This window comes from Poecilia mexicana, unplaced genomic scaffold (genome assembly GCF_051168715.1).
Source record: "Poecilia mexicana isolate PSO_F unplaced genomic scaffold, ASM5116871v1 scaffold_16, whole genome shotgun sequence".
Lineage (NCBI taxonomy): Eukaryota > Metazoa > Chordata > Actinopteri > Cyprinodontiformes > Poeciliidae > Poecilia > Poecilia mexicana.
Window position 1 is genome coordinate 16,721,487 of NW_028263385.1, and position 19,879 is coordinate 16,741,365.

Here is a 19,879-nt window from a genome sequence, read left to right on the forward strand (position 1 = left end):
TTGCAACTTTATGTTGGTTTTAACACACAAAATTTGAACAAAATCCAAGTTTATAGTCGTAACAATAAGAAGCATGACAAAGAATAAGGAAAGCTTTCCTCACTGCTCGACCCTAGAAGGAAACATCAAGTTGACGGGTGTAGATGCTGCCAGGAGGAGTTAGAAACTACAGGTTGCAGCAACAGGGGCGGCCGCGGTTTTCCACCCTCTGCCTGCGCTTGTTTGACTCCTGATCTCTGAGGGGGCAGCTGTGCAGCGGCTGATTCATATTTAATTGTTGTCGTTGAATTATTCTGGCCCACTGTCGTGTTGTGCCACCGTGAATTGGGCCACGGAGTTTGTCAGCGCATCTCAGTGTGTGTGTGTGTGTGTGTGTGTGTGTGTGTGTGTGTGTGTGTGTGTGTGTGTGTGTGTGTGTGTGTGTGTGTGTGTGTGTGTGTGTGTGTGTGTTTTCTGTGCGGACGACGGGGAGAGGGATGCCACGAACGATGGGAGCCTCGCGGAAAGCAGGGCCATAGCAACAGGATGAATTAGTGAACAGGCATGAAATGCTACGTTTAACACAAAGCTCAGGAGCCACGGCAGCTGGAGGTTTCATATTCAACACGGATAGCCTGGCGATGCAGGTTGAACCAAAAACACCCCAACAGCTGCAAAATAAGAAGCTACGACGAGTCCACTTGTCCGAGGTTTACACTGATAAATAGAATAGCGTTTTTGATCATGTCACTTCAGAGGTAAATTACAGAGGACACTTAAAGTTCAACATGGCTGTAGAAACAGTTTATGCTGCGCAATGTTCGATAATAATCATTTTTAAGAGTCACACATAGAGTAAAAGTGCAAATACCTTTCCTGAGCGATGACAGTTTTACACTGGAGTTAGGAATTGCTGACTCAGGACGGGTTGGTAAAATGGTCTGCAGCGCCCCCCTCAGGACAGACAAGACAGGCAGAGGCAACATGCAGATGAACCAACCTGAATATTGCAGCACTACCGCCAAATAAAGTGCTGCTTAAATGTAAATTAAAGCACAGTACTGTCAGTGTGGGGGACATCTGATGAAATTTACATATCAGGCCATTTTTAGATGAATAAAAGAAAGAGAAATAAACAGACTAGTTGTGGTGCAGCCTGTTGCTACACACCATGTCCATCCCAGCACACACAGAAAAAATCACCTCAAACTGGTTTCTGGAACATAAAACCATGAATTCAATGAACTTTGGTGGATCCCACAGTCGCCAGATCTTATTCCAAGAAAATACCTTTAACATGTGGTGAAAAGGGAGATTCATATGGATGTTCAGACGACAAATCTGCATCACCTGCATGATGTGATCACATAAATACGGACACAGATCTCTGGGAATTGTTTCTAAATACTTGCTGAATCAATGCTATGATGAATTGAGGCAGTTCTGAAGGTAAACAGAGCTCCAACTCGGTACTATCAAGTTGTACCTAATAACTTGGTACAACTTAGTTGTTGTGTCTGAACCAGAGGAATCCATGGCCAGAAGGTGAATTTTATGATAATTTAAGCAAAAAGCAAAAAAATTTAATTTATTTGAAATGGAAAGATTTGGCAGAGACAGAAATTGAAACCAAAATTCTATCCGAATCAGTCTTTACATTGTGTTTCAGATAGGAAGTAAATTACTTTTAAAACTTAGACACAAAAACAAAACAAAAAAAACTTTTAGTCGCTCTTTAAAAGAGGAAGCACATCCATATATGGATAACGTCAAGAAGCCTGTCACACCCAATGGTACTGAGCAAAAAAACAACTTTCTTGACCAATAGAAATCTTGTTTAAGGCAAACAACCTAAAGTTGAGAGAAGACAGCTCAGTTTGTGGCGCAGTCAGCAGAGACAGCCCAGAGACCAAGGAGTCGTTTGTGAGCATAAACTTTGTCAGTTTAGGAAAAGTTGCTCTTTGACAGTTTACTTTTCAATCACCCTCTAACAGTAAAAAAAAAAAATAAATAAAAAAAATAAAAACTCCAAAGAAATATCTGCTTAGGTTTATCGTGTGGTTAAATAAATCTAAATGTTGTTTCTGCTTTTTCATCCGGATGAACTTCAGCAGCAATAGTTTCTTTTTTTGAGTGTCTGAGCCAAATGAGGAAAACATAAGAATGCAGCTGCATTCTTTGTATTTTACCTTCTCTTATGTCAAAAATGCTTGAAGCTTTAGTTTAAAGTGAGGTTTTAGGGTAGAAGATATACCATACAACTAAATGCAGGCAGAATGGCAGTGAGTGGTGTGACTGAGTGTCCAAGATGGGACTTTGACAGGTAAATTACTGAATTACTGTTAACCTCACATGTCAAACATGGACAGAATGTAAGGAGAAAAGTAAGACTTGCACAATAACCTGGTGGGTAATACCTGCCCGTACCATAGCACAGTGAGCTGAACCAAAGCATAAATTATTTTTAACTAGGATTTTTGTCTTAGGAAGTACCCAATGTCACAATGGTCATTTGAAATGCAGACAGACTGGACATGCCACAGAGAGCTTTTAAATTACTCCATCGGATGCCTGTTTGTTAGATCTCCAAGCTGCTGCACTCCAAAGCTAATCTCACTCTTCTGCAAATTTCAGCTTTATTCATTGCTGCCATATGTTTGTTCTTTTCTTTCATGCCTGAATAAGTCTTTAATTTATGGATCTAAGAATGAATATGACCATCATAAGATACAAGTTTGAACAAAATTGAAAAGCTTTGATAAACACTCCTAAAATCCTGAATAAAATGTCTATAAAAACATGCAGTTTTATTCGAAATATAGTTTTAAAGCAACTCCAAGAAATATCTGAAAATACATTTTGACAAAATGTTTAATCTTATGGAAATTTAAAATAACCAACTCAAACCTTTTTATTTTTTTTTATTTTTTATTGTACAACTTTACAATCAATTTTTGTACAAATGCTGTTAACAAAAAAAACGAAGCTCAGGCTATGAGGAGAAATGTTTACAGGGGGCCTGAAAACACAAATGTCCTCCATGCAGCAGGAGCAGGAAAACGTGCTGCTCCCGACTTCTGAAGTCTTGAGGTGCGTCCTCAACACTTCATCCCTCTAACCTCGGGAGTAAAAGCTGCATTCTGGTTACCATAGTCTGATCCAGATTCAGATGGTGAACTAATATGGCCACAAAAGTCCAATTTCAGAGTTGTAGTGATGGCAAAGGAGGAAACTTGTTCGTTCGTTGTTTGGTCCAGGTCCAAAGAGTTAAGAAGCTGAGATGTCGGATGTCTTCAGGTGGAGTTTAGGAGCGGGTGTACTTCCCCCAGATGTGGAGCATGAAGACTGAAGCAATAAACAAGAGGCTCATCACCAGCACAGGTACAGGGCCGCTGACAAAACAATGAGACACTGATTAAAACCAAGATTAACACACAAATCCCATCACTTGCAATGGCTCCAGCCAGGGGTGAGCATCTGATTTTATTGATGAGTTTTGGAAACAAGGAGGGGCTCTCATCTCTGAAGGAGGCTCTGAGAGCGAGGAGGGGTGGGGCGGAGGAGCGCATTGCTAAGTAGCAGCATTGCCATGCCAACCTCCGCCTGCGCCGCCCCTCCTTCCCGCTCCCCCCCGTCAGAAGGCTGTAATTGAGTTGACCTTTCAGAGTGGATCCTTTAATGAAGCTTTGAGGCTGGCGTCTAACGCAGGAACAAACACGCACTCGATACACACCACTGTATGGCCGGCCTGCCCTCCTTCGACTGCTGGAGAGACGCACTCAATAACGACCACGGCACCATTGATCAGCCGCGACTGTTTATGGCCAAGAGACGGGATGCCTTCGCTAATATCAGAGCCGAGGATTCAGCAGAACATAAGTTGGAGGATCAGAGTTCTCCCAGCATGCACTGCGCCACCAAATAACTGCGTGCACATGAAGAAGGTCCCAAACTCGGAGGCATCAATTGTTTTAGCAGAGAGTCACGTCTGCCCAATTTCCTGTCATTTAACGTCCCAAGAGTCGGAAATACTGAAGATTAGCACCTCTAAGTGAAGCATGTCAAAATGTCAGACTCGACATGCGAGTTTATAGGAGCGATTCTTCTATAGAGGGTGTTTTTATTTTATTTTATTTTTTTATAAGTGGTACTCACACTTTAAGTCCTGGTGAGTCTTCAGTGTAGAAGCGCCACATGCCGCCGGTGCCGGCAGATCCTGTGGTCCTGGCTCCGCTGCGTGCGCCGCTGCTGGTGGCTTTTCTAAAAAGGAGACATAAATGAAAAACAACTTCAATCCACCTACTATAAAAACATTTTACAAAACACATTTCCTAACCAGCAAGAAAACTAGTTAAAAAAGAGAAGACGGTCAAATTGGTAACCGATAGTTGTACAAGCTACACTCCTGCTATCATTGGCATTTAAAAACCATTAACAGTAAAAAAAAAATTAAAAAAAAAGATTTTAATCTTAATATAACTAGGAAGCAGACTGATTCATGGCTGCTTTGTTTGTGGACAGATTAAACAGAGGTTAATGAGGTAATGAAGAGGATTGGTGGTAATGGGTAATAATGAGAGAGAAGCTGATTACACTTTGATTAAGTCTACACGACAACATCCATCTACTTTAATCGATGAAGGGGGGGCCACACAAGAACTAACCACTTGAAACCTGATGTATTTAATAAAAAAATAAAAAAATAAAAAAAAAGTCGGCTGGAAAATAAACAGTTGGAGCAGGGCTTTTACTTTCACTTTTTCATTAAAAAACAAGAATCAAAATGGAAATGTGATCAGAAATAATTAATAATATAACATCTATGCATTTGAGAAAAAATAAAATAAAGTCAATATTTTGATGGAAATAAAGGATAATTGTCCAAAAATCTGTTACAGGTGGCAACTTTCAATTTCAGAGTAAGAAGACACAACCATCAGAGACGTCCTCCACTTTCGCTTTTTTATTCCATATTTACCCTGTTATTGAAATGTTGATTTTGATCCTAATTTGCAGATTAGAAAGAAGGTACAGACGAGTTATACCTTCTTCTTTATATGTTAAAACCTCAACTTGAGACTTTTGACTAGGGCTCCACAAGATCTCAGTCATCATCATCTTAATTAGCAACATCATTAAAGAAAACCAAACAGGTTGAGTTCCTTAGAAGAAATTGTTTTGCAAAATTATATAATCATTACATTAAAAAAAACTAATTTGAATGCATTAAAATTTAGCTATATTTGAATGTACATAGCTGGATTTGAGTTGAACAGATATGACTGTAATGGAATTAATTGACTTGATAAGAACTTAATTTAAAGCTTATATAATTACACAACTGAATCTTGGAAAGAACGTTGAGATGATTTGGTGTGAACTGGCAGGATTAAGCTTTAGTGTGAACAGTATTAATATCACCAAAGACTGATTGGAATTCACCGTTTATTGGAAATCACATTACAAGTAACATGAATTTATGAATTTATTCAGCCAGTTGGAGGAGGAACAGCACCAGACACTGATGATTAAGTCCAATACACTAAAAGTGCTGTAGCGTCATAATGACACATGAGAAAGATGAGTGAGAAAAACATTGACATAAGGCGAGATATTAGAGATGCACAAATATAACAATTTCAGCCGATATTAACATTGCTCTTATAGCTGATAGCCAATATCCATCCATTTCCCTTCCTCTCTACACAGTGAAGAAATAACGAAACAGCCGACACTGATTCTCTACTTCAGTTAAACACTCCACAATACTTCACTGCATCACTATCTCTGTCAAACACGACTACATGGCGAACCAAACTCCCCACAAACGGCAACGAGATGCAAACAAACATCAGTTGTTACCACGGAGTCGCTACCTGGCCCCAGTACTTACTTATGGATGTCAATGCAGATTTATCATGAATACCTACAATATATTGCCAAAATATTCAATAATACACATCGGTGTAATGTAAAGTGCATCATCCAACTTTAATTTTGACAAGTGCACTCACTTAGCAACTCTGTAAATATTACTGTAAACCTAAAACTAGTGCTAGTAACGTAGCACAAGTTTTGGCCCAAAGTAAAGTGGGAATCAGATGTTCTACTGCAGCATATGTCTAAACCACCCAATAAACTTCCAACCCGGCATCGGCTGGTATTGAGTACGACCCATAATTGAGGGTTACTGGAAAAAGTGCCCGAGGGAGCAGAGTTTTCTCCAGTTGTTTGGTGCATTTAAGGGCTTTTCATTCCCTCACGAGATTAAAAAAATCTCAGCAGCTTAAAAAAAATTCAGTTTGTAAAAAGAAAACCAAACAGTTATTGAGTGGAGACTAAAGAAGCACCAACACTGTTTTAAAGCTACAGTTGCCAATCTATGGCCGATATGTCTCAAAGCAGCCAACTACAGGCTGACTTCCTGAGCAGATAGCCCAGCTAATAAACCCACTAAAATGAGCTTGCTCTACTTTTTTAAACTCCATTAAGACCAAAACCGTCACAAGGTTGGGTCATGTTACCTATTTAGTTGGTGTTAATTTGATATCACAAACAGGTAATTTTACAATATTGTGCAGCCATAGTTTGGATGGACATACTTTATTAAACAGCAAAACAATTCTTTGTTTTGACATAAATTACAGAGGAGCCAGTAATGTGAAAAGATTGTAGCAAGAAAATAAGTTATTTTGTTATTATTAACTGTATAAATTCAAGATTCACGCTAACAAATGAGCCCTTTATACCTATGTAGTCAAAAAACTGTTTTCTTGTAAATCCCAGAGTTAAACAATAATGTAGACATGGATTATTATATTTTACACTAGCCTTTGCTAGTGAAGAGAAAGAAAAGTTTCTTGCATAAAAATTCGTATTTTAGACATGACTGTAAAGTTTAGACTACATACCTTTGCCTGACTGTAGAGCCTGCAGCCCGGGGAGCCACTGTTTTACTGGGGGAACGGCTAGACGCCCCAACGTTAGTTGCACTTGCAGCTGGTCCAGGCTACAACAAAAGATAAATATGATTTAGGTGAAATAAATTTGCTTTCCAGCCATTTCTTTGATCAATTACTGTTTCAGAATCTCAAAGCCATACATTTTAAACAACAATATTAGAGGGTTTAAAAGGTGTATGATGATTTTTTAAAATAATATTCTAACACAAGATTGCATAAAAGTAAAAAAGTGCAATATTACAGACCAATCACGTACCAACAAACATTAACCAGAGTAATGATCACAAAAATATTAATTTGGTCCCAAATATAATGTTACAGAAGAGGCTTACATGTGTACTGAATGAGTAAATATTGGTTTATTTACACTTTCATAATGTTGAAGACTAAAGGCTAGATTACAAATTAAGTCATTCTGGAAATCCAGTATTTGTGAGAAAGTTTAGTTTTGGGAATCTAGCATAAGCTGTCTAATCTCCATATTAAATGACAGAAAAACAAAATATATCCACCTGTAAACATGCCTATTGAGGCAAACCAGACATATTCAATTATAATAAATCTTAATAAAATCTATAATAAAATTTAAAATACATGCCTTCACTAGAAGAGGTTAGTTTTAAGCAAAAGTCGTAGCACTGTGATTACAATTTAACCACAGCAATTGTAGTCTTGTGATTATATATATATATATATATATATATATATATATATATATATATATATATATATATAATTAATGTTAATACATTAAGTATTATATAAGGAAATCGTATAAAAATTGTATGAATCTCTAAAGAACGGCCACGTCCTCAGCTAACCTGCTAACTACAAAACGACCACTGGCACTAAATGAATGTAACTAAGCTAGCTAGATAAAACACACATTTTTAGACGGAAATAAGAAAATTACCATTTTGTTTTATATTTTTTGATGCAGGTCTAAAGCGGGAGCCTCCTTTGAATCTGATATCCACGTCAGAAAAAATGCAGATTGTGAGCAAATTGGTCAAAACTTCTGAAGAGAGCTCACAAAGCTGACGTACGTCTAAAAAGGGACACGAAAGCTAAATTCAGGACCAGTGAGGGCGACCGAGTAGAAGCCTGACTGACTGAATTGATCCAACACAAAAAGAAAAGAAAAATAATAACTTACACAGCTTTATGTTTTTTATTTTTGATGGAAAAAATAACTAAAATGTGTTTTCAATTTAGAAAAAAAACATGCACATAATAAACTACCAATTGTTGTAAGGCAAATGACTTTTTCTCCTTGATTATGAGAGAGACGTGTCTCACAAGGGTCCACTGTAGGAAACTGACGCCATTGTGGTTCAAATAGGGAACTCAAATGAGTTTAAAGCAACAGTGAATCGGAACCAAAATGGCGGCTCACTGTCAGTTCTTCATCATAGTGGTGGCAGATCAGGCGAGTTTAATCGATGGTTTCTAAAACTGAGCAAGGTAGTGGAGAAATTGAAAGGTAAACATTTCCGTATTTCACGTTTTGTTGAATGTTGCTTGGACTTTTGGTTGCAACAGCTCTCGTCAGGTTATGTGAATTTAGCAAAACGGTTTCTAGCCAGTGTCAATAATAGCACATATGTAAAAATGCCAAACTTTGGCTGAAGCAACCCTTTCATCCGTCAGTGTGCATTCTTACTTTAACCTATAATTAAAGACAAGGTAACTGCACGAATTTATATGACGTGTTTAAATGTGTGCGGTCTGCTTCTTGTTTTAAGTTAGGATTTTACTTTAAATGGCTCGTTTGTATATTTCAGTTCTGATTACACAAAAGTCGTAAGATTGACATTCTCATTTCTTTTTATGTAGTTGGATTTAGTTTATTTAGCAGAAAGTATAAACAACTTTAACTTTGTAAAACAGTGTTTTAACAAAATGCATACTCTAAATTCACTGTGTAATTATTATGTGCAGAATGGCTCGGGTGGTGTTTCTCCATCCGGATCTTGGTATTGGAGGTGCAGAGCGACTGGTGGTTGATGCTGCTGTTGCCCTAAAGTCACAAGGATGCAGTGTTCAGATTTGGACCGCCCATTATGATCCAAAACACTGCTTCTCGGAGACCCGAGACCCAGATCTTCCTGTGGTATGTTAAAACGTATCTTGGTGTCTTTGTAAAAAATAAATAAATAAAAGAAACGGTACAGCTTAGACTTACATATCTAAAAAATATCTAAGATTTTCGAGTCAATGATGAGTGTATATTCGTCATCGACTCGAAAATCTTAGATATTTTTTAAACTTTTAGTGATTAATTTAAGCTATTCTTTTTCCAGAGTGGGGTGACGATGCAACATCAATTTGCTTTAAAAATGCATTGGTGCACAAGTTTTAATTTAATTTTAATATAGATTTTCTCCAACAAGCTGAAAATAACACATTAGGGTAAAAAGCTATGGATTAGGGTAAAAAGCTATGGATTCTCATTAAAATGTCTGCTTGCAAGTTAAACTTCAGTCACACTCTTTGTATCCATCAACAAGCTTTTGGAATAATTTTGGCTGCTTATTTTGCCCTTTTCTCATAATAATTGGTGGGTTTCATTAAATACACTAGGCTTTTCAGCATCAGGTATCACTTTTTTTCAATAGTGTTAGATCAGAGCCATTCCATAAGTGCAATATTCGCTTGCTTTATCTCCTCCAAAACATGTTTGGATGTGTGTTTGTGATCAGTGTCTTGTTTTAGCAGCTGATTGAGGCCATGTTTAGCTTCCTGTTTTCATAAACTCTGAACAGATTTTGTCTGAAAAACAAATATTCAAGACTTTCAATGGTCCAAATTTCTTTCTTAAATGTAATTGTATTAAAGGTGTGTGCTGGCGACTGGTTGCCCACCAGCGTGTTCGGCTACCTGCACGCTCTGTGTGCGTACCTCCGGATGATTTATGTGGCCTTCTACCTGGTCTTTCTGAGCGGTGTGGAGTATGATGTCATCTTTTGTGACCAGGTGAGTTTATTTAAGCCGCCAGTGTCAGATCACTGAAACTCAGAGGTTTCAGCAGTGGCGTCTTCTGTTTTGCATCGAATCCTATGGCTTAACACAAGTGTACATTTATTTACTTCTTTCTGTAGGTGTCGGTGTGTATACCGGTGCTGCGGTTGTCCCGACACAGGAAGAAAGTTCTGTTCTACTGTCACTTTCCAGACCAGCTGCTGACCCAGAGGAAGTCAGCCCTGAAGAAGCTCTACAGAGCTCCTATTGACTGGATGGAAGAACGCACCACTGGCATGGCTGACATGGTAATTAAGATTTAAAAAATTGCTTCCTTCCATAGGACTCTGATTTGAACCTCTGACAAAAACCTTTAGGATGCACTCCTGGTTAAAACCACACATTGTCTTTTTCATCTAATTGTAGCATAAAATATTATCAAGCATAGCCAAGCACAAGCCAAAAACTAAACTCATCCCCAGAAGGTTCCAGCCGTAGTTTGTTCAGGTGATTTACTAACCGCTAAGGTGACTCCTGACATCTTGTCTCACCAACAATCATTTGTGGGAACCCCTTGAAGCTGAGAGACTGCAAACAGAGACCCCAGGATGTCTTTTAGGAGTGATGAAGTCAATGGAGTGGTCATTTATTAGAAAGTTATTGCACTGGGTTTTATTTCCAGGTATCACAGTGAAAGGGGGTGAAAATTAATGCACAAATGAAAGTCTTCAAACTTTCATTTGTAAAGACAAAAATGTATTTGTATTTTTTTTTTGTTGAAATTCAAATAAAGCCATAAGGTTTGTGGATTATTTTAGTTTATTTTGAGATGATACTCATGGTAAAGCTCAGAAACCATTCAAGCCATTTAGAATGACGATAGTCCTTAAGCTGCTAACAAAGTCAAAGGAAACTCTTAGAGATGCGACATAAATAATATTTTCCTGTAATTTCTCTTTTCAGATTCTAGTGAACAGCCAGTTCACTGCAGGCGTCTTCAGGGAGACCTTCTGCAGTCTAAACCGCGTCCAGCCCGACGTCCTCTACCCGTCCCTCAACACTAACGCGTTCGATCAGATGTCCACGGAAGCACAGGGCCTGCAGGGTCTGCTTCCTGAGGGAGTGACCCACCTGTTTCTGTCTCTGAACCGATACGAGAGAAAGAAGAACCTGGGCCTCGCTCTGGAGGCTCTGGCGGTCCTGAGATGCAGCCTCACGCCCGCTCAGAGAGCGGGTGTTCACCTGGTGGTCGCCGGGGGCTACGATGACCGAGTCACCGAGAACGTCCAGCACTACAACGAGCTGACTGAACTGGCCGAGCAGCTCCACTTGCGGGACTGCGTCACCTTTATGCGCTCTCCCTCTGACTCCGTGAAGGTGGTGCTGCTGCAGACCGCCACCGCAGTGCTGTACACGCCCAGCAGAGAACACTTTGGGATCGTCCCCGTAGAGGCCATGTACTGCAGCTGCCCTGTTATCGCCGTGAACTCCGGGGGGCCCCTGGAGAGCATAGCTGATGAGGAGACGGGCTTCCTGTGCGAGCCCACGGCCGAGGCCTTCTCTAAGGCCATGGAGAGGCTTATCAGGGACGCACGCCTCCGCAGGGACATGGGACAAGCTGGGAGGAGGAGGGTGGAGGAGCGGTTCTCTCTTCAGGCCTTCTCAAACCAGCTCTATGGGTATATCGTCCAGCTGAGCAAGTGATTGGAAGGGAGGACGAAAACTGTGAAAATGTGGAGCTGAACAACTGCGGCATCTCAAAAACAAAACAACAAAAAAATCTTACTGTTTTCGGTGTAGGCTCATCAAGAAATGGAAGTCAATAATTCATCAATATTGATAAAAATTACTAGTGATGGAAAAAATATTCTGGCAGGTTATTATGGGAAAATGTCCTGCTCCTCTGGCAGATTATTTCACTTATAACTAGTACTTTTTTGTCAATTTTAAACAGTTATTGACTTAAAACAAGCTCTTATCTGGTGCTGGAAAGTTAATTATGAGTCAGTTTTGTCTTGTTTCAAGTGTACTAAAATATTTGTACTAGAAACTTGACCAAAAACATTAAGATTTTGTGTGTTTTTGTCATGTGGATGTTACTGCGCTTAACTTTTGCTTTGTTTTTAATTTCCAGGATCCTGAAGTGTTTTGTTTTTTTGTTTTTTTTTTACACATAAAATTATGTTGAGCAAGATTTCTTTAAACTTCCAGTTGTTTTTCTTAGAATATTAATTTAAAGCTTTTCCACTCATTTTAGTCCAGTTCTTGAAATCACCGTATGTGTCGTGGTCATGACTGGACAGAAAATGAGCATTAAAATGAGCTAAAGTCCAAAAAAACAACAATGAAAGACCTCCAGAAAGGCTGAAGAACTATTAGTCAGTACCAGTTTGAAGGATTACAAGAATGTCTGCCTCACTGAAAACACAATATAAAGAGCGGCTGGAAACTTTTGCACAGGTCTGTATGTGAACTGAGCTGGGTGTGTATTATTAGTACTTCAAGGACAATTAATCAGCCTTCCCCATGAGAGGTTGCTGCGAGGCGCGAAAGCGATGGAATCCGTGTACCAATTAAGAAATGAGAAATTAGTTTACCTGTCCTGTTGCTGGAAAAAAATACCACCTTCGTAGGTGTCTGTGTGTCTGGAACTGTGGAAAAAGTGCCGCAGCGTGGCAACCGAGAGCCTGGGAAATGAGTCTCCAACGAGGATTGATTGTTGCGTGAAATGTTTTGCACTGTGTATTATTATTATTTTTTTCCTCCCCCTTCTACGCACAGTTTGTTTTTGTGTCTTTTTGAAGAGGAGCAGCGCAGTCATCACCGCATGCCATCGGGCAGCGCACCATCTCAGATCGATAGGTGGATGCTTTTCTGCTGTCCGTCCACAGCTTTGTTCCCCTTCCTGTATTCAGAGGACGCTGGTCTGTTCGTGACTCCTGCGGCTGCAAGAAAGGGCTATTAGCAGATGATGGAGAGTTGGGCTTTATTAGATGGGCAGTGAGCCTGTGTCTGGGTCATTATCAATGAGGAGAATAGCAGAAGGTCATTGTGTCTCCGCGATGGCCTCCTCTGGCTTCTTACTGTATAGAAATGCTCCTATTGGCATTCTTGAGGTCTTAATAAACAAGAAGACACATAGTTTCCCCCATCTCCAGAGTCCCACTTCTGCTGGTGCATTTGTTGGCCTTTAATAGACTTCTGTACGGATTTTGTGGGGGAGTAAGAAGGCACAGATACATTGTTGATGCTGTAAATAAAACATTCCAAAAAAAAAAAAAAAAAATGCCAGCAAGGAAGTTTCATTTTGCTCTTCTTTAATCACTGCGGGACTAAACACAGGAGATCTTAACTTTGTGCTTCTATTCGCTGTTGCATTATCATTTGGAGAGCCTGAGTTGTGTCTGAATGAGCTTTGCTCTTATTTTTGAAGGGGATCTGTTGGAAGAACACAGTGAAATTAAGTTGTTTTTAGTGTTTTTTTTTTTCTTTGCTAAAATAAATTTATGTTATTTTCCTGTGATTTTTACACAGTTCTCAAATAAAACTAAAAAGCAGTCAGAAAAAAAGGGCATTTCTTAATCAGCAGTTGCATAACATTGAAAACATCTATTTTCTTATTAACTGTATGGAGAATCAAAAGTGCCACAATTTATGTGTTTCATTAGTTTTGTTAAAAAAAGACCAATATAAAATACCAAATAATTAAATGTCATTGTTACACCTTTAATTAGCTCATTAATAATTTTGCAGCATATCATGATTTATTTATTTTGTATCCTGTATTAAATGCAATGAGGTATTCCCCACAATAATCTAGATGATTGGCATGAAGTGGACTTCCTATGCAGATTAACCAGTCAGATTAGAGCAGACCGATGGACCGCATTCATCATTACTTTATGGTTCACAGTAACAAATTAACCATGATTTGACTTCAACAAGTTTAACAAATATTGCATTTAATTATTCGGTCAAGTAATGAATTGTAATAATGATATAGTTAGGCTTTAATTTAGGGAATACATTTACTTCTAGTTTTATTCAAATTTAATTATAATATTTAATTTTGGCATATTTGACCCGTCATTCGTATTTTGTATGACCCACATTAAGTATTTTACCAACCTGGTTGCTCACAGCGTGCCCATATCGGACAAATTCGGCAAAATGCTCGCTGTTAAAGTTGAGCAGATTGTACTTGAACTCTTGATGCAGGAAAGTCTCGCAGCAACGCCAGACGGTCTCTGGTGGAGATGCAGTCAGGTTGTGTTTGTGGTTGTTGACCCTGATCTGGGATGCGCCGCCTGCTGATTCCGGTTTTCTTCAGGACCCGACCGCCTTTAGATTTCGGAGCCATCAGCTGAAGGAAGCTGCGGCAGGCTTGCTGCGTCATGTTTTCATCTGAAATTGAGACAAATATTTTTCACTAAAGCAAATTTACCATATGACGAGAGGTAAGAACAAATATATATTTTTTAAATAGTTCAAATAAAATGTGGAATTATTTAATATTTAAAGTTTCGTACGGTCCACCCAAAAGTGGATGACATAACCTTCTCCAGTATAAACACCCCAAAGAGACAATCCTAACCATGGATTCACAAACTCTATCAGGTCTCCGGTCTCTGCGGTAGACACACCCCGATCAACCTGAAAAGAAAAATAACTGAGAGAAATCACAGCTTTTCTGATACTGATATTCCACGTCACTTTTATTGTGCAACATTGTCTTTTGACTTCAAAATTACAGCCATTTTTTTTCAAGACTTCCTCTTAGCTCATGAAGAAAGTAACATTTTTTAAAATGTTTTGCCTGTTAAAAAAATATCGAACCTCTCGTGTTGTGAGTTGGGAAAAACTGCTGCTCCAGTTTCCTAAGCGGTCCATACCTGCAGGCTTGATATCATCTGGTCGACTGTTTTCCTGTGAGTGGGTTGTGTATCATCTGACATGCGTTCTTTAGCACCAGATACCCTCAGTTGTAAATGCTTCAGCATGATATCGGGCCTAATAATTAACTTTTAAACGGCAATGTGTTCTATTTGTGTTTATTCTATCAGGTGGACACAAACAGCCTCAGTGTCCGGCATGTAAAAAATGTCTTTCTCTTGTAGATCTCATTGGTTTTAAGTAATTCTTTAAGTTTTCAGTCCTCACATCTTGTATTGATTCAGACGTCCCTTCACAGTCAATTTCAAAAGCTGGCAGGCGCTGAAGCCGACGGTGTGGCCACTTGTTTTCCACAGCTACAGGTATTATTTGTCCCCGTTGGTCCAATTAGTACTGCTGACTATGGTTTAATTTAAAATAAATACCAAGATCCACCATGTGGAATATTTCAGATCAATTCATTTATATGAGCCTGGCGGGTTCTGATTGCTAATGTTTTCTGTTTTAATAATCAGCTGAGGTTTATTGTAGGAAAAGCAAAATCCCACTTTCACACCCCTGATATTTGCTTTGAGGGTATTTAGACCGATGCTATCTGGTAAACAGTCAGGTAATTAGATATTATGGTAATTGAAATAATTTAAGTTATTAAGCAGTTCCTGTTAAAACAAAGCATTACATCGCCAGCCTAATCAAAAATAAAATTAATATTCTGCAGGTGCTCCTTGTAAAAAAAAAGAATCAATGTAAGTATTGTGTTTGTAATCATTTTTCATTGAACAAAAAAAGTATTTAAGTTTTTAACTTTTTGTTAAGGTGATTAAAAAACAAACAAACTGGTTTTAAAAACATGCAAGAATGAAGTCCAGTTGTCTAGAACTGCGATATCAGACTCTTCTGCTGCTAGATTTTCATGACGTGCATTGTGAAATGCTCCTTTACGCTTGTATTCAGCCCCCTTTACATTGATACCCTTAAATAAATTCCACTGTCTTCAGGAATACTTCGGTATTCTGTGAGCTAATTAGTAAATATGGAAAAAGTAGCTTTGCAGTCAAACTGCAAAACTACCGAGACATTATAATGGGTCTACACTGAGCAAGGAGGGCATGAATCGAAGAAGCAGCAAGAGGCCCACGGTTTCTCTGGAGGAGCTCCAGAGATCCAAAGCTCAGGTGGGAGATTTTGTTTACATTTAACAAATCTGGCCTTTATAAAAGAGTGGCAGCTTTCTGTTTGCCATATCAAGCACAAAGAAGAAGATTGTCTGTTCGAATAAGACCCAAACTAACCTTTTTGTCCTACATGGTGGAAAACTATGACAGCGTATGATAATGAACATCTAAGCAGTATGCACGATGTTTGATGAAACCTCCTAAATTCTGTCATATCATATTTCTACTTTTACTTCTTGTCGGTCAGTGTACTTGTCTTTTTTTTTTTATGTATTTTTATTCTTTTTTTAAGAGATTATCTTAAAGGATTAATAAATGTGAAGGTAACAATAACTGATTACATCTGATGAAATTATAGCGTTATTAAAGTAGTAAAACTTTGCAAAGATCTGTCTGCAAAGATGTCACATTCCAGCACTGAAAACAATAATTTTATTAGTAATTAGAGAGATAGAATTGGTTCAATAAGTTTGTAACATTCAGTACAGTTTTATACAGAAACAGGAGTACTGGTAAAGGTTCAATAAAAAAGTGAAATTGGACTTTGAGCATATTGTTGAAAGACAATGATTTGCCAGACTTTCGGGAATTGTCTCACCAATCCTTCACCAATCACCAAAAGTTTCACAACCCAACTTTTTAGGCCTCATTGGCTCATAGAAATGGAGGCCTAAGGAAAAGCGATTGGACATTCAAAAGCTGCAGGCAAGTGGTGTGGGGAGAAGAGTGGATTATTTGCATATTTATAGGTATGCATAACTCAAATGAGGGGAAGGTATGGAATCACATCCAAGACATGTCTGAGCAAGAGGGGATTACACGATATATATATATATAAAAAAGATCTAAATCAGTTTTTTTATTCCCTTGTTTTTAATAATTTAATCATTACACCAATGAGAATCTTAAATACTGGCTGATATGTAGGCTAACTTGACATTTTTACAGCACCGTTTGAATTACAGACGCTGATGTAACTTAGTGAATAAGGAGACTTTAAAATGTTTTTAAATGTAAACTAATGTTATAAAGGCAAAATGCTTATTGGTCAGGATTTAAAGTGCATGTGTGTGAGCAGAGTTATTTGTAAATCACGAGGAGAGCAGGGCTGCAGTGATTTAAGGCCCTCGTCGGTTTATATCCGAGGGGGACCACAACAAAAAGAGGCAAACACAAACAAAACCACACAGTTTCGCCCGCTGTGTGTTTCTCTTACGAGACATGAAGTTGTGGTCTGCAGTCGCTTCCTCGCGCTTTGAAGACATGCTCTTTACATTTAAGTTGTGGACCGTCTCTCCGTCCCCTCCTCCACTCTGACTGCCCTGTGGTGAGGTGGTTATTAAGATCACGGTGCGTCTGAGTGGCAGTGATAACCGGCACCCAGGTGCCACTGGCACATGGTGTTTAATTAATTAATGAGACCGCGGGGTTGGTTTTCTAATTCCACGCAGCCAGCACCGAGGTGTGGCGGGGAGATAGCTGTGAAGAGTTTAGGTCTGGGTTTTCAGGCAAAGACGAGGTGCGTGCGTGTGCGTGTGTGTGTTACGGTCGTTTATCTATTTTGCTGGCAGTTTGGGAGCTGACCTCCTTGTTAGTGGAACATTAAACATGTACGGAATATTTTTACCCTGACTTTTAATCACGCCTTGTGATTGTAAGTTAATCATAGGCTAAATGAAGTTGATAATGAGAGAGGCTCCATAAGTGTTAATATATCAGCGTGAACTCCTCCTGCACCCTAACCAGGTCATGGACTGGGAGCAATGAAAACAGAGGAAAACATGCAAGACACAAGCAGAAACCAGCTGGAAAGTTAGACATTTTTCCGCTTCTTCTTTTTTTTTAATGAATCGATGGTGAAATTGCTTCATTTTATATAATAAAACAAGCAGTTTTTAATCTTATGCAGTGCCTTTTCTGCTTAGTCGTGCGGAAATGCTGGTTTGATGATGAACATTTGTAACTTAATGTACCTTATAATTAATTGTCATAACTTTTGGTGTAGATAACAAAGCCTACGTAGGTGTTTGTAAACTTTAAACCTTGAGTATCCTCCTTTAAATTTCTTATTTGGTTTAGAAAAAAAAATGCAAATTACTTCAGCGTAAAATTGTTACATGCAACTTGAGACTCTAACTAAACATAAATTATACATTTTCTATACAGATGTATTCACCAATAATCTGATTAAAATTACTATGGCAACAATTATTAGGTGTGATAACTTGGATTAAGTGTCTTACATCCTTTTAATTACTGCTGTGGCTGTTTAATTTCATCCACACTAGAAGATTTTTGACATCAAGTCACAACCTCACATTCATACTTAAAAAAATCTGTCCTGAAATACACGATGTGCATGTCAGGCACATCGTGTAAAGAAATGATTTGTCTCCATTTTCCATTGCAGATTATGCTTATATGAAATGCGATTTTAGATTTTAGAGAAAAATAATCTAAAATACATTTAAAGTAAAGGCTTTGAATGACCTCAAGGAAGCTTGGAGATCTACTTATCAAGCCCTTTTTAGAGGATAACAGAAAATGTGTCAGTTTGAAAGAAACATATTTATTGATTGAATCAAATTTCTGCATATGAAATGAGGATTAGATTTACTGTCCAGCCCATCAATAAAATAAAAAATAAATAAAAAAAACCCACACCAGATTAAATAATAGTTACATAAAATAATCCTCATTTTTCTCAAAGAATCAGTAGTATATAATGAAGCCGCCCTGGCCTGGTTTGAGCTCCAGATAATTTAGCAATTTTCTCTCAGCATCTGCAGGATCTTTACTGAGCTGCTCTACATCTGTATTCAGGGCTCATCTTTAAAATCGCTTTTACACAGTATACATATGAGGGAATTATGTATTTCAGCCTTTACTGCTTCCATAAACTACTCTCATATATTAGCTTACACACCATAAATGTTAACACGACATGAGTCTTCACTGCACATCGGCAAACAGCCTCACCAGCTGATACCACAGTGGAGACGAGTGATTTATTGAAGCTTCATATAACTTCTGTCTCTGTGGGAGTTCACAGTAAAAGGACTATAATCTCTTCTAGTCAAATGTTACAGATAGACTCTATAAAACAGGCTTTACGGCCCAGGAACAGGAAGCATTATGACTTCCTCAGTCCTACGTGTTGAGGTCTGACACATCTGAAGGCAGTAAAAACAGTAGAACAAAGATTTTTAGGCACAAATCTATAAAATATTAATATCTTATCCTCCTGACAAATATTTGGGAGTGACATTATAATAAAATTCAATAAAATCACATTTTCCATCAAGTAGTTATTTTCCTCTCGTGAGCAATGACATGTTAAAAAGTGAAAGATGTCTACATAATGCCTGAAGGTGGTTTACAAGTTGTTGGGGTGGACTGAGTGGCTTGGCAAAGCTGGACTTTCAGGCTAGTTTAGGTTTAATTTAAATTTAGCTTCAGCTTGTGTCTTTGTAGGCTAAATAAACACAGGAACTGGCTCACCTGAGTCACCACTTAAAGAAGAAACTCAAGAATCTAGCTTGAATTAAGAGAAAGAAAAGCAGAGTGGCAAAAGCAGTCTAGGATTTAAAATAAAGATAATTTGTGTTAGCTATGATTTATAGAAAGAATGTCCTGTGGTGTGGTACTACTAGAAGAGTTATTTTCAATAAGCATTTCACTTAATAGTTAAAAACACTGATGCTAAAAAAGAAAACTGGAATCAAAATAAGCATTACAAGACAGATTTTGTGACCATAAGCATACAAATGTAATTGTTCTGTAGGCAACAGGACAGTTTTTTATGCATAGAAGTCCAAACGTTTCCACCAAATTGTTCGCTAAGAACTTATTAGGTTGTTTTATGCCATGTTTCCTAAATTTGACTCTATATGAGTCAGGAACAAAATA

The 19,879-nt window shown here is 38.3% G+C and overlaps 2 protein-coding genes across 2 annotated transcripts; one reads left to right on the top strand and one right to left on the bottom strand.

The window, feature by feature from the left end:
• Nucleotides 1–2,887: 2,887 nt before the first annotated feature.
• On the bottom strand, nt 2,888–8,014 carry sec61b (SEC61 translocon subunit beta). The gene is made up of 4 exons (XM_014996051.2): nt 7,855–8,014; nt 6,891–6,988; nt 4,135–4,239; nt 2,888–3,371 (listed from the first exon to the last, which is right to left on the bottom strand). The coding sequence occupies exons 1-4, from the start codon at nt 7,855–7,857 to the stop codon at nt 3,284–3,286; spliced, it is 294 nt and encodes a 97-aa protein (XP_014851537.1). The 5' UTR covers nt 7,858–8,014; the 3' UTR covers nt 2,888–3,283.
• A 293-nt stretch (nt 8,015–8,307) lies between these two features.
• On the top strand, nt 8,308–13,188 carry alg2 (ALG2 alpha-1,3/1,6-mannosyltransferase). The gene is made up of 5 exons (XM_014996050.2): nt 8,308–8,424; nt 8,883–9,054; nt 9,780–9,917; nt 10,043–10,210; nt 10,866–13,188. Exons 1-5 carry the CDS (start codon nt 8,384–8,386, stop codon nt 11,604–11,606), a joined length of 1,260 nt encoding a protein of 419 aa, XP_014851536.1. The 5' UTR covers nt 8,308–8,383; the 3' UTR covers nt 11,607–13,188.
• The last annotated feature ends 6,691 nt before the right edge of the window (nt 13,189–19,879 follow it).